Below are 24024 nucleotides of genomic sequence, written 5' to 3'. Positions count from 1 at the left end.
TGAGCAACAATCTGTATTACCAATGTTCAAAGCTGATTGGGCCAGAACTGGAGTACAGTTGTCTACAACATATTCCAGAGGAGTTAGGAAAGTCAGAGTAATGGATAATGAGAAAGAGCCCCCATTCTTCAATGAAGACCACGTGGGACCATTTTACTACAAGCTTCCTTTCTATGATACCATGGAGCTCTTTATTGAAACCTTGACTGGAACATGTTTTGAGCTGCGAGTTTCACCCTGTGAAGCTGTTATTTCTGTGAAAGCAAAAATTCAAAGATTAGAAGGTAGGTATTCATCTTTATTTTGGGGAGATAAGGTTTAAAATGGCTCATCAGTGCTGTGTAAAGCAGTCTGGTTCCTGTTCTTCCCTCCACTGCCCTTCCACCAGGTTCTTTTGGAGTGAATCCCTGGCATCGTGTTAATGCTGTGGAATACAGTTTTTAAAAATAACTTTCAGAAAGATATGGGGACATTCGTATTCAACCACATGACAATTGCTCGTAGTAGGAAAGAATCCTTGTGTTCCCCCTTTAAATTGTTTGTAAATTCTTGTTTTTATGCATGAATTTTCCAAGAAATTTTTTTGCCTTACGTTTATGTATATTCAGAGATTATGCTTTTTTAATTAAAATTTTTTTCCATCTACAATAGCTTTTTATTATTATATTTTAATATGTTAATTTTATTTTTGATGATGTTTACGTAGCTGCTTAGGATGGGAAGGGTTGAGGATTAGAGAAAAGTGGGTGACACCACTGTTTCCAAATTTTCTTTTTCTTCTTGCTGTGTTTGGGGGAAGGGAGAAGTTGGGAGGGGGACCTCACCCAACCTCCCTCCCAGCTGCCCCAGGACCCAGGAATGGGGAACAGCCACCTGATATCATCCCAGGGTCCCTGGTGTGGAGCATGCTCCGAGGGTTTGTGAGCCCCAGAGGCTCTTCTGTTGGGTGCTACAGCCCAGCCACACCTAGTCCATACCCTGACAGAGCTCTTGTGTTGTTCAATGGGTGTTGAGTCCTGGTCCAGCCCATCTCACACACAGCCTTTGTATGAGCTGGTGGACGTTGCAGCCTGGCCCTCTGCACACACTATTCTTGGATGCACCTATGGATGCTGCAGCCTGGACCAGCCTGGTCTGTTCCTAACCCTAGTACCCATGTGTGTTGAGATTTTCATGGTCATGCCTAGCTCAGGCCATCACTACTCTCAGTTGTTAAGCAAACCACAGGAAATTGCAGTTCTGCAGCGGTGGGCCCACATATCCCCGACAGAATATGCCCCCAGACCTGATTCTCTCATGTGCTGATAATTGTCATTGCCCAGCCTGACATTACCCATTACTTATTCTCCCAGCCTGACATTACCCATTACCTATTCTAACTCTTTCTTGTGGGTGCTAGTCCTGCCAGGTAGGCCCCCAGCCCTAGCTTTAGTGTGCCAGTGAATGGTGGTCAGTGGTGATCTGTGCTAACTAGCCCAGTTCAGATCTCCCATGTGGACTGGTCATTGGTCTGACCAATAATGATCTTCCAGCTTCCCCTCTCCAACTTAGTCTCAGTCCCATCACTCACCTGCAAGTACAGTACAGTGGCCTTGTCGATGGAAGTCCCTCAGAAGTCATTGTTTGCCTGCAAGACACTCCCTCACCAGTTCTCCTTCCCACACATTCCTTTGTCCCTTCCCATAATCAATCTGTGGTCCCTATGCCCAGGAACATTTTGGTTCCCCAGTCCAGCCTTCCAAAACCCAGTCTTCTGATGGTGTGGCATACTGCCCTGGAGCTCTGCCTGCCCACACATGTGTGCTGGTCTGGGACCCTAGCCCTCCACATACCCAAAGCCCAGGTCCAATCAAAGTTCCCCAAGCCCAGCCCACCAGGCCAGCGTGCTAATCTAGGTCTTTCCTCTTTTCTTATGTATTTGTGTAGTGTCACAAGTTGGTTTGTGTTAACATGAAAATCTTTTTCTTTGTACTTTGTGAATTTCTAACATAAGTGGCATTTAGTATTTAAAGTTGTTTAAAATCTAGATTTGACTTGAGCATCTTTAACAGCAAATGCTTATTTTCTCACAATCCAGTTGCTGAGAGTATAAGATCATGGCGCCAGCATGAGCAAGTCCTTATTAAAAATCCTTTTCCTTTTATCTTTACATGGGAGAGGAATGTGGGGCAGTGAGTGAGAGTGTGTGTGTGTGTACACTTGTATGAGAACTAAAAATAAGACTTCTGGACTTTTTTTTAACTTTTTCCATTTTTTAATTATATTTTTGACAATATTTACATAGTTAATTAGGGTAAAAAGGTTCAAGGGCTACAGGAAAGTGGTAAGACTGTTATTTCCATATTGTTTCCTTCATGTATCTGAGGTAAAGCGGGATATTAAAGGAGAAGCCCCACCCAGTCTCCCACCCACCCCAGGTCCCAGATGTGGGGCATACTCTCTGAGATTCTTGCTCAAGTGGTTTTGATGGTTCAACAGTTTGAATCGCTGCCATTCTTGCCACTCCAAGCACGATGAGGTCGTTGAAGAATCCACTGGTTGACATAGTCCATCATATAGTCTCCGTTTGCCCAGTTTTCACTGTCAACATATAGCTGAGGTGGTTGATTGACTTGTTCTGTCTTTTCATGGTTAGGGTTCTGAGTCTGGCAGTTTGGTTGGGGAGATCCCCAAAGAAACCTTGTCTGAGGTGTTTCCAGACCATATTCTTGTACTAGCAAGTACAAGGCCTGGCACAGTCCATCACCCCTATCAGCTGGTGGTTGCAATTGCTGGGTTGGTTCTATTCTCAGCCCCGACTTCCACCCAAAGGGAGCAGCCCCTGGAGCCCAGTTCTGCCCAGAGACAGTGCACCACATGCACGCGATGGCTGGAGTCAGGGATCCGAGCATGGAGACGTCCCAAACTGGCACCCACTGCACTTTCTTTTCATAAAGTTTTCAATCCCGTCCTGAGATCCCACTCTGATCATCCTAACCCCGATAGTCTCTCCCCAGGCCTCATTTCCAAATACTGTTCTTCCGGGGGCTAAGGCAGCAGTGTATGAGTGTTGTGTGCACATGTTCAGTCCATAGCACCTGCTACTAGTGATCCAAGTAATCTTAATTCACTGATCCTGTTCATAGTCCCTGCCTCACACCCCTCAGCCCTTTCCTTCCCTCCTGCTCTGCAGATTTGTAGCCCAAGGACAGTGACAATCGTTCTGTTCTTCAAGGGGACAATCTTCAGGAAAAATGAATTCTGCTGCATTTATGGCTGTTCATCTCCCACCTCAAACACATGGAGGTTTACATGGAGGAAGAGATGCTTTAAGTTAGAGGGATGGAGAATAGGAAGGACAGGGCAGACCTGCTTAGGTTACGGTTTCCAGGAAAATGGTTCTACCAAATGGCTTTTACTTTAAGCAGCCTTTTTTAAAATTTTGTTTTTATTTTTGATGATGATACATGGTTGATCAGAGTGGGAAGGATCGGGGATTAGGGAAAAGTAGATGAAATCATTGTTTCCAAATTTTCTGTTTTTTCTTCTTGGCTCTGGAGGACAGGCGAGAGATAAAGGGAGAAGTCACACCCAGTCTCCCAAATGACCCAGGGATGGAGAACTGCAACCTGATATCAACCTGGGGTCCTGATGTAGAACATGTTCCAAGGGTTCTGCCCAAGTGGTTTGGACAGTTCTGACATACTATTTCACAGACCTAAGGAAGAGGCAGCCCTCCCAGTGTCCTTTGGCTGACATAATCCACCTCAAGTCTCCATTCAGATTGTTGCTGTCATTGTTTGGCTCGGGTAGTTGCCTGATTTGTTCAGTTCTCCTTCCTCTGCTATGGTATCCAGTGAGTTGCCATATTCTCCAAAGCATCTACTGCCCCGCCTTTTTCACTCATAGGTGGGCCCAAGGACCCAGCCCAGGTGAACTGTGCCCCACTGGATCCCCTTTCCTTGGGGCTCATGAACCTGGCACCTCCCTTGAAGGTGGGCCCCAGGACCTGGGCCAGGTGACCCAAGCTCTGGCGGATCCCCTTACCCCAGGACTCACAAACCTGGCATCTACCTTACAGGTATGCCCCAGAACCCATGTCAGGTGACCAGAGCCCCAGTTGACCCCCTGTTCCTGGGGCTCATGAACCCAGTACCCATCACACAGGGAGGTCTCATGACCCGGGCCAGGTGACAGAAGCCCTGCTGGATCCCCTGGCCCCGGGACTCACGAACCCAGCACCCACCTTGTGAGCAGGCCCCAGGATCCAGGCCATGCGACCCAGGCCACATTTGGGCAGCTCTAATGGGTTCAGAAACAAATTCTGGAGGGAGTTGGGTGGGAGAATGGAGGAGGTCAAGGAGAAAAAGTTGGAGGAGCTTGCTGAGTTTGGAATGACAAAACTGCTGGAAGAGACTTCATGTGAACGTTGAAATGACAGGAGTTCCAAAGCCATGCTGTCTGCTTCCAAGTGACTGACTCAGCAAATGGCCTGACCTCTCTTTATGTTAGCAGTCCCTACTTAAAACGGGATTAGTAATAGTACCTACCCAAAAGGTTGGCTACAGATTTAAGTGAGTTAATAAATGCAAAATGCTTGACTGAATGCCAGTGGTGTTTGTCAGGGGCAGAGTGTGTGAGGAGTGTAATATGTGCCAAGAATATGTGCACTCTACCCTTGGGAAGAGGCATGCCATAACTCTGAATTTTCCAGGGGAGGCAAATCCTACAGAGGTGAACATTGCCCAGAGCAGCGGTCTGCACTTGAGGGTACACAGCCTCAGAGCATGTTAAAAAATTATGCAGTAAAATTTGAAAAGAAAAATGCGTTCAGAAATATCAGGCATTTGGTTTGATTGCTTTTTTCCAGAGAATTGTTTTATTTTTATTTGGAAGGCAGAGTTATGGAGAGGAAGAGAAAGAGAAAGAGACAGAGAGATCCATCCACTGGGCCACTCCCCGAATGGCTACAGTGGCCAGAGATGAGCCAGTGTGAAGCCAGGGGTCAGGAGCTTCTTCTGGATTTCCCATGCAGGTGCAGAGACCCATGGACTTGGCCTCTCTGCTGCTTTCTCAGGTCATAAGCAGGGAAATGGATCGGCAGCAGAGCAGCTGCGACTCTAACCAGTGCCTATATAGGATGTTGATATTGTAGGCAAAAGCTTAGCCCACTATACCTCTGTACTGGCCTCATCAATTGATTCTGTATTGCGAGGGGCAGTGGAGTCCATGAAGTGTAGATCTTTGGCTTCTGGTATTATTATCCCTTGGTGAAGGTTTCTTTTTCTTCTGTGCTTGGGATGGGATTGCTGTTCTTTTAAGTAGCAGGAGCCTGTAAATAGTGTTGGCCTGTGGACTCAGAATGGGAGCGTCATTTGTAGACTTGGTGACACACAATTAGCCTGAGTCCCTGAATGAACCTGCCGGCATGCGTGAACACATAACATGAACCAGTATATTTTTAAAAAAGATTTATTTCATTTTTATTGGAAAGGCAGATAAACAGAGAGGAGGACAGAGAGGAAGATTTTCCGTCCACTGATTCACTCCCCAAGCAGCTACAACAGCCAGAGCTGTGTTGATCCAAAGCCAGGAACCCGGAACCTCCTCCAGGTCTCCCATAAGCATGCAGGGTCCCAAGGCTTCAGGCTGTCCTCAACTGCTTTCCCAGGCCACAAGCAGGGAGCTGGATGGGAAGTGGAGCCCATATGGGATCCTGGTGCATTCAAGGCAAGGACTTTTAACCACTATGCTTTTACACCGGGCCCTGACTTCATCTTTTTTTTTTTAAAGATTTATTTTTATTATTTTTTTATTGGAAAGGTGGATATACAGAGAGGAGAGACAGAGAAGAAGATCTTCTGTCCGATGATTCACTCCCCAAGTGAGCAAAACGGCCAGTACTATGCCAATCCAAAGCCAGGAGCCTCTTCCGGGTCTCCCACGCAGGTGCAGGTTCCCAAAGCTTTGGGCCGTCCTCGACTGCTTTCCCGGGCCACAGGCAGGGAGCTGGAAGGGAAGTGGGGCTGCCAGGATAGAACCGGCGCCCATATGGGATCCCGGGCATGCAAAGCAAGGACCTTAACCACTGTGCCACCGCGCCGGGCCCGACTTCATCTTAATAGGGCGCAAATCCTAGCTGTCTCACTCTGCCTGCTTTTAATGCTGCGAATGGTTCTTGAACTCTTGCAGATGAGCAGGTTCCAAATTTAAGGTTTGATCTAGTTATGATGACTCCTTGGTGCTGGGGCCTGGTGGGAGGAACTTGGGTCATTGGGAAGGCAGTGGTTGTCTCAGGGTGTTGGCTATAAAAACCCAAGTCAGGCCCATGTGCTTCTGCTTCCGGGCTCTCCCTGTGGTCATTCCTGTGCACACGCCGCTGTTGCCACCTGCCCAGGTAGCCGAACCACGGACCCCACCGGTCTGGAACCATGAGCCAGACTGAGCTGTGTCAGGAGTAGCTTCTTTTCGGTGTTGGTTACAGTGGTGCTAAGCAGTTGTAAGTCTTACGAGCAAAAGACATCAACCCCACCCTTTATATTTTCGTTTGTAGTTATCTTTATTAGTGTGGATTCAGCTTGCTTCTTAATGTCTGTTCATTTTATCGTGAAGCCCTTGGGTTAGTATTTACTGTATGACATGTTGAACAACTCTCCATTTTTGCTTGTCTGAGATTGTCTCGATTTTTCCCTAAATTATTTCACTGTATATGGAAGCTTGACTTTGGTGTTTTTTTCTTTCCATCCTCACGTTGAATATGCCATTTGTGTGCTTTCTGTCTTCCATGCATTCCAACTGGAAATCAGCTGTTAACTTCCTTGAAATGTCTTTGTATGTAATGAGTGAATTCTCTTGCTGCTTTTAGGATTCTTTCTGTTTTCCACTTGACAGTTTGATTATGTTGCGTCTTGTTGTTAATTTCTAAGCTTGTCCGATTTGGTGTTCACTGAGATGTTCGCTATCATGGTTAATGGGAGTTTGGGATGCAATCTTTGTCTTTTAAGATTTGTTTATAGTTATTGGAAAAGCACTCCCCAACTGGTCAGAACAGCCAGAGCTACGCCAATCCAAAGCCAGGAACCAGGAGCTTCTTCCAGGTTTTGCTACTCAGGTGCAGAGTCCCAAGGCTTTGGGCCATCCTCAACGGTTTTCCCTCTTGTAGCAGGGAGCTGGAAGGAAGCGAGGTGCCAGTATAAGAACAAGCACCCATAGGGGACCCCAGAGCATGCAAGGCAAGGATGCAGCCACTAGGCCATAGCGCTGTGCCTGGGAACAATCAATTTTGAAGAAATCGTCACCCACCCCCTTATAAAAGTGCTGTTATTAATGAGTTATTGACATATTTTATGCTCCCCCACAGGTCTGTTAGGCATTCAGTTTTTTTTTCTTATTCCTTGGACTAGATAATGAGTTGATCCACAAGTTTGTTGCTTCTTTGCCTACTGAGCTCTGGTGCTGAGCCCTTCTGCTGAACTTCTCATTTCAATTGTTGGATTTTTCAGCTCTATTTACTTTTATTATTGCTGCATCTTTAGTAATATTTTCTCCATTTGCAAAGATTTTCTTTTCTCTTTGTCCTTTAGCTCTTAGAATATATTTAACACAGGGATTGTGTCAAAGACGATTTTTGTTTTTTGCCCCCGCGTTACAGGCTGTACTTTCTTGTTTGTGTTCATTCCTTAGAGTTTTGGCTGGAATTATCTTGCTTCAAACATTTTATTCCAGATTATTTGTCCTCTCCCAAATTGTTGTCCTTTCTGTTTTTTGTGATTTGACTTTGTAACATCTTCCCTCCCTTACATTTGTGGCCAGAGTCTATTTATAATTAACTTGGTGACAAGTGAGTGGACAGAAGTTTCCACAAATGACTAGAATAATAGAAACTCCCGTCGGGGTGGGTGGGTCTGTTTGTGTTGGAGCACATCTTTAGCTCCCACTACCCCCAGGTTCTCTGTAACTGCTCCAGCCACGACACCCTGCTTGTTCAGAGTCTGGAGGCCAGCCAGAGATAACAGCTTCACACTTCTGGACCCAGTACACTAGCCTAGCAGCTGAAGTCCTCACCTTGCGTGTGCCGGGATCCCTTATGGGCTCGGGTTCTAATCCCAGCAGCCTCGCTTCCCATCCAGCTCCCTGCTTGTGGCCTGGGAAAGCAGTTGAGGATGGCCCAAGGCCTTGGGACCGTGCACGCTTGTGGGAGACCCGGAAGAGTGTCTGGGCTCCTGGTTTGTTATCAGCACAGCTCTGGCTCTTGCAGCCACTTGGGAAATGAATCATTGGACAGAAGATCTTCCTCTCTGTCTCTCCTCCTCTCTGTATATCTGACTTTCCAGTAAAGGGAATCTCCCGTGTGGGCACAGTGACCAAGACCTTGGGCCGTCTGCTGCTTTCCCAAACTGTAAGCAGGGAGCTGTATTGGGAGTGGAGAAGCCCCCAGCGCCCATATAGAACGCTGGTGCCACAGGCTGAGGGGTAGTGTGCTATGCTGCTGCCTTGAGAAAGATGTTAACTTTCCTGCTGTGACAGTTCTTGGAAGGAGGCCACTGTGTTCGGGTCTGCTGCTTATGTGTGGACTGGAGGACAGGACTAGTCCCGGTGGAACTGCCCAGAGCTCAGCGTTCTTCTCAGGATGCAGGTTTTTGTTTATACGCCTCAGGTTGCTGGAAGTCATTCGTCTATTTGCAGAGTTCTTTAAGCAGTTACTCTTCTAATTGTTGCTGTTATTTCTCTTTTGGAGGAGCGTGCTCTGGACTGCCTCACTCTCTCCTCTGATATACTCACTGTTTTCTGAAAGCGAGTGTAACTGACTGGCATTCTTGCTTAACTACTATGATGTTTTGGTTTTCCCCTCCAATACGTTAAATATATTGCTCTACTGAATTTATTTCGAGAAAGTGTCTGCCAGCTGCATTTTTCTTATATGTAACACTTTTTTTTGCCTGGGTGCGAAGAGTTCCCTTTAGCTCCTTTTCCTTTTGCAGTTGGAGATTACCTAACTCCTGCGTGAAGTGATCCCATGTGTTGCTAATGTTCTTTCATTTTTTCCCCTCACACATTTTGTCTCGCCATGGCTTTTTTTTTTAATTTTAAATTTTGAATTTTATGCTACATTTCTATAGAGTCTGGGATCCACCCCTCCCCAATTCACACCCCCCGACTGATGGTTCCCCTGTTGTTACAATAGTATAGTCCTTCATTGGGGTCTCTCCATTTTGCGTAGTTTCTACATATGTCTTCAAGGTCACCAATCTTTTTCTTTACTATCCCATCTTTTGATTGCATCTTTGTGTGTGTATGCTGGAGATCTGTTTTTTTTTTTTTTTCTCTTTGCAAAGCAAATTTTCTAGAGAAAACGAGATGTATATACAGAGATAACTTCCATCCATTAGTTCATTCCCCAGTGGCTGGACACGGTCCCCCATGTGAGTGCAGGGGCACAAGGACTTGAGCCATCCTGTGTGGCTTCCATGGGCGGTAAGCAGTGAGCTGAATTGGAAGTGGAGCAGCTGGTGCTCAAGCTGACACCCCTAAGCGGTGCGGTTCATGTCACTCCAAAACAATTAGAATGGCAACATGAAAAATTACTAATCACTGGGCACCCTAATGGATACAGTGATAATGCAGAGGCTTGGGATCTTGCAGGAATTCCTGGGAAAGGACACGTAGACAATGCAGTGAGGATGTGCTATTGGACAGGTGGCACTGCCGGCCCTGCTGATCCAGGGATGCCACTAACCCTTCGTCTGTGCAGAGCACAGCAGCTGTGAGTCACAGTGAAGCAAGCTTCGAGGAAGGAGGAGGTTGGACTTAGCGACTGCGTGGTCCTTTCTTTGCCTGACTTTATGACTTCTGCTTTTGAGTGAAACCAGAGTGAGGCTCATTCTGTGTCTCACCTTCACCCCAGCCCATGACCCCAGTTCTAGTGATGCCAAGGAAAGTTCTCGGCCAGTGGTTCTCTTCTGTTTGGAAATGTGTGCCCATCAGAGCTGCAGGTAACTTAAAGGTGGACCCTCTGTGGATCTTTGCAGTTCTCGTTGGGCCCTGGTTGCTTACAGATTCTTGCTGCTTAGTTTGTTTCTTTGTCCCTGGAGTTTTAACCTCCATCTTTTCAACTCAGCAAGTTCGTGATCTTCACCTCAGTTAAATACCTTGAACTTTTTCTTTTTCCTTTCCTTTCCTTTCTTTTCTTTTTCCCTCCCTGCCTTTCTCCTTCCCTTCCTTCCTTTCTTTATTTTATTTTGATTTTGAAGGCAGATTCACACAGAGGAGGAGAGACAGAAAGATTCTTCCATTCACTGGTTTACTGCCCAAATGGCCACAACGGCCAGAGCTGAGTTGATCCCAAACCAGAACTTGGGAACTTCCTCAAGATGGGAACGCAGGTGCAAGGTCCAAGGCTTTGGGGAATCCTCCACTGCTTTCCCAGGCCATGAAGTGGGAGCTGGATGGGAACCAATTTTAGGGCTCACTTCAGATCTATTTCCTGTGTTCCGGACATCACCTTTTTCTGCCATGATGTTGCTGAGTCTTGGAATTTGTTGTTCATTCTGGCTCAATCCTTTGGCTGTTCCAGGCCTGAGTGTACATCTAGTTCCTGAAGCCCACATCACTGGAAGCTGCAGCCTCTTCTCTGGCTCTTTGAGAACAGGCTGTGCCTTCCCCGGTCCTTGACGGGGTCACATTGTTCTGCCGCATTAAGCAGGTCATCCTAATGAGTTATAGTCTCAGGTTATGGAGACTTCCTTCTGTTAATTGAAGATAAGTTTATGTTAATGTTTTTCATTGAACTTTAGGGAGAAAATGGAATGGAAATCTATTGCTCTTAACAGTTATACCAGGAAATGGCTTCAGTTACCAGAAAAGCTTCTTCAATCTTTTATGTTCTTACGTGTACCCTGATTCTCTCATGGGAACCACTTGTGGGGTGGCTGTAGTTTCTTCTTCTTATTATTATTATTATTAAAATAGAGTCCTTTTTCCAGCTAGTAAGTGCCTTTTTATTAGTAGTATAAGGATTTGAAAATGCTACTGCAATGACAGGTTGCAGAATTTTTCTTTGCGAAAGTACTTTGGAAAGATACTTGACTAGGTACAGTTGTAGGAGGCTGACTCCTTAAAAATACTCATGAAAGAAGAGAACCACAGCCTGGTTTTCCTCAACAATCAAAACAAAATATTGATGAGTATTATGAGTATTCTGTGGATGTGAAAAAAAAAAGTGATGATTTGTTTTGACCTCGCGTTGGTTTCTGGAAAGTAGAGACTCAGAAATTGACAGTGTAAGACAGAAAGAAGCAGCCCCAGGTCAGTGTCTGGTCAGTGTCTGGGTAACCGTGGAGTCTGGCCTGTAAGGCCTGAATGCACTGGGAGTAGTTGGATCCCAGAGTATCGGCAGGTAGGCAGTGCTCAGTGAGAATGGTCCAACTCAGGCAGTACTATGGCACTGGCTAAGGGATGAGGGTGTTGCTAAAAGTCAAATAAATCTCAATCCTACTAAGTTCTTACTTGATCAATAGAATCAGAAAGATTCTAGATCAAAGCCAGGGCTGGAGCAGGCCAATCCATTAACCAAGATCTTTCAGGCTTCCCAGGTGGGTGTCATGAGCCCAAACACTTGGTCCATCTTCAGCTGCCTATCCTAGGTAATTAGCAGGGAGCAGGATCAGAAGCAGAGCAGCCCAGACTAGGACCAACACCTGTCTGGAAGGCCAGCATCACATGCAGGTGACAGCTTTACTTGCCATGCCATAACACTTGCCTGTGTTCTGCAGTCTCTAAGATTGCTTATATGTGCATATATATTAGGGATATTGGTCATCAGCCTGAGATACACCTCATGTTTTACACATATTTTCCCTAGTTTGTCAGTTGTCTTTTTTTATTTTGATTCTGGGTTTTTCTCATGCAATTAAAAAAAATTCTTTTTTCTTGTTAAGCTTACTTTTTAAAGAAAATTAGTTAATTTTTATTTTCTTTGCCAGTACCAAGATTAAACAGGAATTCATCTGTAGTTTTTCTTTGATCTTAAATGGTTTCTTTTTTTTATTTTTAATCTATCTGAAATTTGTTCCAATATGTGGCATATCTAGTTTGTGTCTTTTTCCAATGACTACCCAGGTGTTCCAAGCATCATTTACTTAAAATGTCCATTTTTGGTTCCATAACTTGAGATCATACCTTTATCATCTCTATTTGGATTATTTGTGGGCATTCTGTGTGTCAGTCAATATCATACTTTAAAAAAAAAAAAAGATTTATTTAACTACACAGAGACAGAGAGAAAGATCTTTTAGCCAGTGGTTCACTGCTAAGTGGCTGCAGTAACTCAGCTGAGCCAGTCTGAAGCCCAGGAACCAGGAGCTTCTGCCAGATCTCTCATGCAGGGCAAGGTCCAAAGTCTTTAGCCCATCCTCTGCTGCTTTCCCAGGCTACAAGCATGGAGCTGCATGGGAAGTAAAGCAACTGGAAATAAACTGGTGCCCATGTGGGATCCTGGCATGTGCCAAGCCAGGATTTAACCACTGAGCCATTGCACCAGGACTCAATATCATACTGCTACTCACAGAGCATTGATCGTGGATTTTCGTGTCTGCAAGGCCTGGTGGTCTTTGCGTTCCTTTTTTTTGATGTTGTTTTCCTGAGTGTTACTTACCTGCTTATTTTTTCACTTAACTTCAGTGCCACCTTGTCTCTAGAAAGTTACTATTACTATGACTGCATTCAATTTATAAATTACCTTAGGCCTGGACTCTCTATAAGGTAGAGCCATTGTATGCAAGGATGAATTTGCCTTTCTGGTTTTCTTCACGCATATATTTATGTAGTCTCATTCAAGTTTTTTCTTTATAGAGATTTTTACATTTTGAAATATTAAATCTTTCATCCATATCTTCCATCTACTGTCCGCTTTCCAAATACCTGTGCCAACTTGGCTGGGCCAGGCTGAAGCCAGGACACATTTGAGTCTCCCATAGGAGTAGCAGGAACACAGGTCTTTGAGCCATCATCTGCTGCTTTCCAGGCACATTAGCAGGGAGCCAGATCAGAAGCGGAGCAGCTGGGACTCAGATGGGATGTCAGTATGGAACACAGGTGTCCCAAGGGACAGCTTAGCCTGCTGTGTCGGAAATCCTGCCCCTGTGTTTCCTTTCTTATGTGTTTTTTCTTTTCTTTATTTTTTAACTCAGTTTTCTTTCTTAAAAGCAGGAGTTTAACTCAATTTCATTCTTTTATTTATATTTGGTTATTATGGTGGATTGTCTCCTTGACTGATTTAATTATTTCATAGATTATACTGTCAATATCTTATACAATATCCTATATTTTGTATCCTCTTCTGTCCAATTTATGTCTTGATTTCTTAATTTCTATTCTGCTTTATCATGTCTTTATATGTTTGAATTTAACTTCATGTTATGTGGTCTCAGTAGTTTTCTACCTCATCTATTTTTCTGGGTAAGTTTTTGTGAAACTTTGGTTTTTAGTCTTTACCATAATTCTGTATGGATTTATATGTTTTATTTGTGTGATTTCAGGGTGTTTGAGGGTGCCTTTTCTGTCAATATAGCAGTGTCCACATAGTCCCACAGTCTTGGGTTTGTTCAGTGCTGGTGGCAGTGGGGGGTGAGTGCTTGGATTTTCTGACCCCCAATTGTCTGGCAGAACTCTGAGCGTTTTTGCCCTGCTATTCACCAGCCACTGATCGCTAAATGGATGTGCAGGACAGCTCTCCAGATAGCCTGGGACTAACCTAACTAGTTACTGCCCTTTCTCACCTGGAGTTCTTAAGAATATCTGTTGAATGTGCTGGAGAGTTGGGGAATGCTTCATTCTGAGATTGGAAACACCCACACCCTAACCCAGTGTCTGCCTACAGGTTGTCTCCCTTTGCTTTGGCCCAACATTGTGTATGGTCCCTGGGCAAAAAGCTCAGGACAGGCCACTTTCCATAGTGTCTCACCTGCTGGCCAAGTGGGGTACGTGTATTCGAGATTTCGTTGTCCCAGGCACCTTTTCTGAACCTCACAGGACCAACTCACAATGAATCTGAGGTTACTGCTCCTTGTCGCACACCTGCAGCTGCACCTGCTATAACTTCAGTGTGGATGTTCAGCCTTGCCAGGTCTCAGCCAAGCCAGTAACAGCACACGCTGTGTCTGCTTCATGCAGTGCTGTTTCCCCTAGCTGTTGGCCTCTTGCAGTGGCTCCTTCCAATTATATGGCTTCAAGCCCCCTCCTTGTCATCAGTGCTCAGATCTGCCCCCCCTCCAATGGGATGTATTTGCAGATAGAGCTTCATGGGAGATAAGTAAGATTACCTCAGATTTTGAGAGTAGGCCCCTCAAAGCAGAACTAATGTCCTTATAACAAAGAAACTCTTTCTGATGTCCCACAGAGAAAAGGTCACGTGACCATTCAGTAAGATTGATGTGTGTGTACCTGCCATAGAAAGAAGTCTCAAAATCAAACCCACCTTGGCCCGATATAATGGTTTAGCATGCTATTCCTCCACCTGTGGTACCTGCATCCCTTTTGGGCACCAGTTCAAGTCCCAGCTGTTCTACTTCCAACCCAGCTCCCTGCTTATGGCCTGAGAAAGCAGTGGAGGGTGACCCAAAGCCTTCGGCCCCTACACCTACATGGGAGACTGGAGGAAACTTCGGGCTCTTGGCCCCAGCTATTTTGGCTGTTTGTGTGGAGCAAACCACCAAATGGGAGATCTCTCTCCCTTTTTCTACATATGTGTATATGAAGTTCTGACTTTCAGATAAATACATCTTTTTTTAACTTCTTTTTATTATTATCATTTTATGGTACAGTTCCATAGGCCCTGGGATTTCCCTTATCTGCTCCCCAATTCCCTCCCCCCTCACTGAGTTCCCCTATGTTATCATTACTATAACATAGCTCTCCGTACACAGTCCTATGTCCATCATTGCGGGCATGGACAATGACAGATAAATCCAGCATCCTATTGTCAAGATATAGTAAACAGTTTCATTGGGAGTCCATCTTTGTCTGGAAGTAGAGAAGCACACTGCATTGTATCCTCACATCTGGATATGATAGTCTCCATAACACAATTACTGTACATCCCCTTAAAAGCCACAAAACAAAATAAACAGCAGGAGGGAAAAAAACAAATTAACAACACCATGAAGTTAAATAACATGCTACTGAATGACTAATGTGTCGCTAAAGAAATCAAGAGATCCAGCACAGTGGCCTAGTGGCTAAATCCTCACCTTTGAGCTGCTGGAATCCCATGTGGGCACTGGTTTGTGAACCAGCTTGTGGCCTGGGAAAGCAGTAGAGGACGGCCCAAAGCCTTGGGACCCTGCACCTGTGTGGGAGACCAGGAAGAAGCTCCTGGCTCCTGGCTTTGGATTGGCTCAGCGTTGGCCATTTGGCCATGTGGGAAGTGAACCAACAGATGGAAAATCTTTCTCTCTGTCTCTTCTTCTCTCTGTGAATCTACCTTTCCAAAAAAAAAAAAAGAAGAAGAAGAAGCCTGCTTTGCTGGCTCCTTGAGCTGTAAAGTCATCTGAGCAATGCAGTGTAAGGTTCTTTAGTATGACAGCCAGAGCCAACCTATACAAATTCTTAAATATGTGCACATTCGTATATTGCTTTGTCATAGTACTGCTTATAACAGTGAAAGATTGGATGAATATAGAACACCAGCCATCTGTTAAAAAGGATTACATGCTTATTAAATGATATAAGAAAGCATTCAGTGAAAAAAAGCTATTTATAAAACAGCTCACCAAATATATTCCATTTTTAAGGTTTTAAAAGAAACCTTCACTCTGAGCATTGAATATTGTTATAGTGTACTTTGTCAGTGGATATAACTGAAAGAAGACTACTTTGGTAGAATTTATAACTTTCTTCTGGGAGATAAATTGTAATTTTCTCTATATTATAAATGGAATAGATTTTGTGTTTCATATAAACAGTTGTAAGAGTGTAATGATACTTCCCATTGTGCCCTTTCTGTCTCCCTCATTCCCCCATCCTTCCATTCTTTCTGTATTTTTTTTATTTTTACAGCAGCATACTTTCAATTTTCTTTCTGATTTGTGAGTTAAACTTTCCACTAAATAAAAAAATTCAAGTAGCAAAAGCACTGTCCCTCAAGAGTATGTGCAAAGGCTGTAAACATTTGAAAAAGTTAGCTTCTCTCATGCACATGATGCTTTCGTAATCAGTATGTTCGTGTCTACAAATCAGTGAAAACATATCACTAGGCCTAATGGTCTCCTGTTGCATCCATTTTGTTATGAAAGACAGGATGGCGTTCTTTCTTATGATTGAGTAGCAAGACTCTTGAAGGCCAATTACGATCTCTTGTTTAAAGGGTCCCTGATCTTACACTTGGTTTTAGGGAAAGGGAGTTACTGCAAACATTCTGTTCTGTTATGGAATAAATTGATTAGACCACATCTATGCTTCTCCTCTATGATTCTTTAGATTTATTAAAAAAAAAAAAAAACCTAGAGTTCTACTTAGTTGTATGTTTGATTTGTTAGTACTTAATTCTTTAATGAATAGCTTCATATAATACTGCTTTGGCGATTCTACTGAATGTTTAACACTCTTGTTGTAACCTTCCCCTAAGGTATTCCCATCTGTCAGCAGCACTTAATTTGGAATAACCTGGAACTTGAAGATGATTATTGCTTGAATGATTACAAGTGAGTGTCCTTGAGTAGTATCTGTTTGATAGGTTCTTGGTATTGTGATCCTAAACCAGCATTTTCCTTCTGAATTCTCGATACGTGTCTCCTGACCAGTGCTGAGTCTTAGCATTCCTTAGAAACCCTGGACTCTGCGTGTGGTGGCCCCAGACCCCCACTACTGACCCTGGACCCTCGGATACTGTTGTTTCACTGCACATTTTTCATGCCGACCTGTTCATCCCTTGCCTTTTTATACTGTTCCTGTTATCTTCTTGCCTTCTTTGCTCCTTCAACTATTGACCGATTTCCGCTTGGACATGTTTCTTTTCTTTGCCTTTCACAGGAATTTGGGGGAAAAGAGAATTGCTTTCCAGCGAATCTTGCTTCTCACTAGATCCTTCTGTATTGGACACTGTTGAGTACCAGTCATTACACACTTTCTGACTTTTGGTCTTCCTTTTCACTATCCATCACATAATTGGTTACTCTTCTGAAAAACAAAAGGATAAGAAGCAGTGTGGAATGAGTAAGAAGAACCCTGATACCTTACAGACTTAACTTTCTGTTTTCTGTCTGTTAGATGGATATACTGTCGTCCTTTGGGTCTCGGGCAGTCACCTTTCTAGGACTCACAAGGAAAGGAGGAGGCTCAAGCCAGTGATCAGAGGTCCTTTCCAGGACTTTGATTCTGGGACTTCATATCATGTTTAAAGATTATAAGAACCTTTTCATTTTATCATTATTTATATGAATAACTATGCTAACATGTTGTATTTGTTCAGTGTTGTATCTTTTTCATACTTTCAAGATTAGATACTATTCCTGGTAAATCAGCACGTAATTGTGCATACGTGTAGCAGTAAATGCGTTTTGATGATATGGTTTATGTTTGTGTTAACTGTCCGCAGCATCTCAGAAGGTTGTACCTTGAAGCTGGTGTTGGCTATGCGTGGAGGACCTATAAATACTAGAAGAGGTAGGTCGTGTATACGGAAGCAACTCGGCAAAAACTCTGCTAAGTCAGGGAGTGGGTTTCCACTCTCAAGTTTCAGGCAGGTCCCGATTCTGCTCTCAGGTCTCAGAAGACCTGCAACATTACTCCTGAAGCCCTAAGTGCATAAAGGTTAAAACGCGAAAATAGAGCCCAGAAAATCCCATGAGGCCTGATTTAGTCCAGGAGGATTTGAAAAGAAACTGCGCAGTACAGGCAAAGGGAATGAAATGACACCATGTCAGGTCATCACTGTGTTAAGATTCACACTGCTTAGTCTTCCTTTCCTAGGGTAACACCTGTTACATCACAGATTATTACTTATTGACTTGGTTTCTGAAAATTTGGGTTTTAGGGATACTATGTCCCAGTGGAACCCTTCCTCAGAATATGGTTGGTCTGTCACATCCATTCATTTATTTCGCCAGTATATCCTGGGGATTTGCTAGGTGTTCGAGTGTGTTTTCTAAGTTGTTACACTGAGATAGCTTTACCTGCTTTTCTTGTGACAATTGTAATTATTTAATATGTTTTAGGAAGTTGAGTACAAATGCTAAAAGTTTTAAGTTATTTATGTAGGCATATATGTATGTATTTTGCTTTTTAAAATGAAAGGAAAGACATTGTTGCCCTCTGCCAGTCGAAGCTTTGGAATTAAAGCTTCACAGTCTGTTTTCCTGCAACTTTCTGTGTTTTGTTTATGAATTTACAAACCAACAGGTACAACTTGTAAAATTTTTTGTAAATTTCTTTAATCAAGCTTTTAAAATAGTTTTTATTTATTTGAAAGGCAAAGACAGGGAAAGACAGAGATCTCCCATCCTCAAATGTCTGCAACAAGAATGAGATTTCATGACTATTGTTGAAGAACTATACTATTGTTATAATGTCTGGGGAATTAGTGGAGGTTGGGGAGTTATGGAGAGGATGGAAGAGGAAATTCTTGAGTCTTCGGAACTGTATCATCAAAACTGAATTTTTAAAAAAAGTCTGCAGTGTAGGGCTCAGCATGGTAGCCTAGTGGCTAAAGCCCTCACCTTGCATGTGCTGGGATCCCACGTGGGCACTGGTTCTAATGTCGGTGGCTCCACTTTCCATCCAGCTCCCTGCTTGTAGCCTGGGAAAGCAGTAGGGGATGGCCCAAAGTCATCGGACCCTGCAGCCATGTGGGAGACCCAGAAGAAGCTCCTGGCTCCTGGCTTCAAACTGCATCAGCTTTGGCCATTGTGGCCACTTGGGGAGTGAATCATCAGATGGAAGATCATCCTCTCTGTCTCTCTTCCTTTCTGTATATCTGACTTTCCAATAAAAATAAGTCTTAAAAAAAATAAGTCTGCACTAGCCAGAGCTGGGCCTCACCAAAGCCACATGCCAGGAACTCAATCCAGGTTTCCCCACATGGTGGCTGAGACCAAATATTTGAACCATCCTGTAACCTCTGAGTATGTGTTTGTGGGCAGCTGGATCAGAAGTGGAGTTAGAACTCAAACCCAGACACTCCCATAGAAGGTCTGGGCATCCCCTAGTAGCTTTTTACTTACTGTACCAAATATCTATAGTCTGTGTATAGGGTGGTGGTTCAGATCCACCACATCATAATCTGCCTCTACATCAGATGCATAAAACTTGTTCCTTCATTTTTTCCATTTTTAGTTCCTATGGAAGATCCACTTTGGGAGAGGGCTGCGTACACGGATACCAATGGAGATGAGGTCTGGGAGAAGACCTGCAACAAACAAGTTACATTTTTGGTATACCAAGAAGGAGATCAATTGAATTTCTTTCGAGTAGTAGATAGGGGAGATGGTACTTTAACACCGTTATCTGAATCTTTAAGGTAAACAGGTTTTCATTTGCATGTCTCAATTAGAAAAGGGTTTTACACTGCATGATTGTTTACTTTGTATTGTCACAGCAGTCCTATCGTGTTAACAAGTATATTTAGGGTAACGTATTTCTCGGATCTGCTCCCTACCTCCCACATTGTAATTCTGAAACTTGTCTTCATATGACTGATACTGAAAGAGAACTTTCTAAAAACACATTTCTTTACAGAATAGGATTTTTTTTTCCATAAAAAGCTTTCCATTACCTTATCAAACTTGCTGACTACTAAATCACAGGACCTTGTAGTAACAGTACGTAACACACTCCTGGGCAACGAAGAGGAAATTTAACCTAAAATTGGTGTCTGTTTTTCAAAATGTAACTGCTGCTTGAAGGTGAATTAACATCTTCACTGTGTGGGTCTTGTTTTCCTACTCTGTGAAAGGGAGAGAACTTATAATACTGCTATTAAGCATATGTTTAGCTAGACAATGAAGAAAGTAGACACAGGTAAACTCTAAGTTCCCATTTGTGACTGTGCTTGGGCTCTGAGTTTTTGAATGTTTGCTGTACTTTATAGTCATTACTAGTTTGTCAGTATTGCTAAAAAATGATTCGATCCTATCTTCCTGAAACATGCAGTCTGTTGTATCATCTGAGATACACTGTTGGCTCTTGCTATGCAAAGATAGCTCTACAAAACAGAGGGAAGGGCCTCCTTTCACGTGAAAAGAGCAGAGTTCAGGACAACACCTGAGAAGTGACCTTGAAGTAGAAGTGGGAGTTTGGCAGACAGACAAAGGGGAAGATTATGACGGGTAAATAAAGCCGTTCCTGCCCCAACAGAGGCTAGTACTAAAACCATGCAGATGAAAAGCAACTTCCAGTTGGCCAAGTTTCCTTTGTCAGGAACCTGCACCATTACAGCTGGGTGATCTGCTCAAGCTGCCACAGGGTGGAGCTAGATGTCGGCCAGATTGTGTTCTAATCTGGATGCCTGACTGAAAGCGGACCTTCTTTCAAGTTCATTTTTGTTGGTAGATTTATTTCCTTTGTGTTAGATGACCAAGAACCCTGCTGGTTCTTTTACTAGCTTCTTGCTAGGAACTACCTCAGCATTCTTTTGATTCACTTAAAATAAATTGATAGGGAGACTAAATTACAAGGTCCCTTTACCTTTGCTAGGAGCAAGTCATAGATGCTGGTCACGCTAAGGAACAGATGGCAAGCAGTGACTGCCAGAGTCAGGAGTCAAAGAAGTTCCCTTAGGATTCGCTCTCTGTGGGATATATGTGGAAGAAATGTTGAACTCGTGTGGGTGTGGCTGCAAAGCACAGACTGTGGCAAATGGGTGTTGACTGTTGACCCCATCAGGTCATGGGCAGCACTGCAAAGGTATTGTAAATGTAGGGGGCAGAGGGGCCACTGCCATGGCTCAATGGACTAATCCTCTACCTTGAAGCACCAAAATCCCATATGGGTGCACTTTGTGTCCTGGCTGCTCCACTTCTGATCCAGCTCCTTGCTTATGGCCTGGGGAAGGCAGCAGAAGATTGTCCAAGTCTTTTGGGACCCTGTGCGCATGTGGGGAACCCAGAGGAAGATCCTAGTTGCTGGTTCCTAGCTTTAGATCAGCTCAGCTCTGGACATGGTGGCTATGTTGGGGTTGAACCAGTGGATGGGATCTCATCTCTTCTCTTTTCTCTCTTCTCTTTCTTCTTTCTTCTCTTTAAATCTGTCTTTCAAATAAAAATCAATACATTTTAAAATAAAAGAAGGAACATACATGGTAAGTGCAAAAGGAGTGGCAGGAAGGATGCAACCTTGGACCATGAAGAGGATGTATCCCTAACTGGTGCTGCAGAGACTGGCGCTCTTGTTTCTGTTTCCTTTCCGGAGGAGGAAATCTTAGCTCCTCAGCTTAGCTCTGAGTCCCTGTCCAGCTTGCTCTCCCTCATCAAAATGCCAGATATTTTCATTATGCCATTTTGTACAACCTTTTCCCTTGCTTTAAATGTCATCTCCTCTCTTATCCCACTTTTCCTCCAGCCAACTTTTGTCTGCATATAGGCTGGCTTCACTGTCATCACAGACTTCAGCTAAAAATTGTACTATTGCTCCTCTCAAGAGAATGTATTTCTCTTTACTTAGCACAGCTGGACTGGGATGGATGATAAGGAGGAACAGAAAAATTTCTGGCCATGTTGTGAAGGACTGTTATTTGTCTACACTAAAAGGAACTTTCTTATACTAGAATGGGGGCAACAGATTTTTTCTCCTGTAAAGATCTAGAATAACATTTCACGATTTGGGACATGAGAGGCAAAATCAAGAATGGTATGGTGTAGAAGGGTGTGGAATGATAATGTAAGTTGTTACTAAGAAAATTTACATAATGTTACTTTTTTTTTTTTTACTGATGAAGTTCAAAGAATAATGAAATAATCAAGTTTTGGGAGGGCAGTGTCCAAATCTGCAAGCACCACTTGGGAGCAGGACGTGTCACACTCCCTTTCCGCTTCTAGTTCATGTTGTGACCAAAGAAAGGGCAAATCCTACAGCTGCCTCCTCCTCAGCCCCGCCACACACCCACACAGCCACACCCCCACACCCCCCTACACCCACACACCCATACACCCACACCCCCATACACCCCCACACTTCCGCACCCCCATACACCCACACCCCCACACTTCCGCACCCCCATACACCCACACCCCCACACCCCCACACCCCCACACAGCCACACCCCCACACACTCCCACACACCCACATACACCCACACCCCCACACACCCACACTCCCACACCTCCACACACCCACACACCCACACCCCCACACCCCCACACTCCCACACACCCCACACATCCACACCCCCACACCCCCACACCCCCACACCCGCACACACCCACACACCCACACACCCACACACTCAGAGAACAAGGAGAGAAGGGTGAGGGCCGAAGGGAAGAGGCAGAATGTAACACTTTGATTTGGGTGATACAGGTCTACCTAGGAGAAGAATGACTTTTGTGTGTGTGGGGGAATCATATTTAGTTGAGGTTAAGTGTTGAAAGTCAAATTTGCAAAATCTACTGCAAGTGTTCATCTCATTGTCGATCTGTATTGTGATTTGATGTGTTTTATCTATGAAAATATTTTTTCAGAGGTAGATATAACCAAATATTCACAGTAGTCCATAAGCATATGATTTTAATGGAGTGTGTTTCTTCATTGGGAAGGCATTTCTGGAAATCTGGTAGATCTCTTCCTACCCCTGCCTTTAATGTGTCATTGTGTTGCAGATGAATCATGTCTAAATCAAGATAGGCAGAAGTTCTTTGCTTGCACATTTAAATAATACTGAATTGCAAAAATTTCTGTTGAAGTTTCTTACAATTTGTGTTTGTAAAATATATCTGTTTCAAATTTGTGTGGGAATGGAGATCTTGAGTCACTTTGGCTTTTGAAAGCACAGGAAGTTTTGACAACTTACCCACTAATTGTATTCAACAACACAGTTGCCGTCGGAATGACATGAATGTGCTAAATAGTTCATGTATGAACGTTGTTGTGTCTTGTGATTTTACACTGTTTGTTAAGAAGTGTTTTCAAGTTCAAAACAAAAACTAATTTTCCAAGACACTCAGTTTTGATATTAGTGGTCAAGTGTAGTATTTTTCATTCAAAAAGTTCCTGAGCTAAAATTTCATAATAAAGCATGAATACTAGGTTAAAAAATGTTCATAATAAACACTAAGGTGATGATGGGGCAGACCTTGCGATGCAGTGGGTTAGGCCCTGCTTGGGACAGCCACATCCCAAGTCACAGTGCCAGTTGGAGTCCCAGCCACCCTGCTTCTGACCCAGTCTCTTGCTGACGCATCATGGGAAGCAGCAGATGATGGTGTAAGTTCTTGGCCTTTTGAAACCCACGTGGGAGTCCCAGATGGAGCTGCAGGCTCCTGGATTCAACCTGCCCAGCCTTGGCTGGTGGGGGCACTTGGGGACTAAACCAGCAGATAGAAAACCAATCTCCCTCTTATTCTTTTTTTCCTTCCTCCCTTCTCCCCTCCTTCCCCCCATCCCTATATATTCCTCTGCCTTCCAAATAAATACAAAATTTTAAAAAGTTTTTGAAGCTGATTGGTAAATCCACAAGACATTGAGTTTACTGCTGATACTATTAGTTCAATGATGCATAATAAATTCAAGTGTTTCTGAAGAATATCCACGGATGAGTAAGCACAGTGATTTATTTGAGAGGCAACGTTACAAAGAGAAAGAAACAGATTTTCTTTGCTCTGGTTCCCTTCCGAAATGGCTGCACCAGTTGGAGCCAGACCAATGTAGAAGCAGGAGCCAGGAACTTCTTCTAAAGCTACAAGATCCCAAGGACTTGGGTTACCTTCCACTGCTGTTTTAGGCACATTAGCAGGGAGCTGGATCAGGACTCAAATCAGTACCACAGGTGGTGACTTTACCCAGTAGGCCAAAAAACCAACACCAATGTTCACAGCTTTTAAATTTTTTCATCTGGGCCCT

General features: G+C 43.8%; 1 protein-coding gene across 1 annotated transcript in view; it reads left to right on the top strand.

Annotated features, from left to right (window-relative positions):
* ZFAND4 (zinc finger AN1-type containing 4) overlaps positions 1-24024 on the top strand; it is a 42750-nt gene continuing 18726 nt past the window's right edge. Inside the window, exons 1-4 of the mRNA XM_040970427.1 lie at positions 1-284; positions 16601-16676; positions 17570-17637; positions 19306-19489. Of these exons, the coding sequence (XP_040826361.1) occupies positions 23-284; positions 16601-16676; positions 17570-17637; positions 19306-19489 (590 nt within the window). The 5' untranslated portion in view covers positions 1-22. The remainder of the gene's footprint in view (positions 285-16600; positions 16677-17569; positions 17638-19305; positions 19490-24024) is intronic.

This window comes from Ochotona curzoniae, unplaced genomic scaffold (assembly GCF_017591425.1).
Source record: "Ochotona curzoniae isolate NIBS_2020 unplaced genomic scaffold, NIBS_Ocur_1.0 scaffold_4763, whole genome shotgun sequence".
NCBI lineage: Eukaryota > Metazoa > Chordata > Mammalia > Lagomorpha > Ochotonidae > Ochotona > Ochotona curzoniae.
The sequence above is the reverse complement of the archived record's forward strand: the minus strand, read 5'-3'. Positions and strand labels throughout refer to the sequence as shown.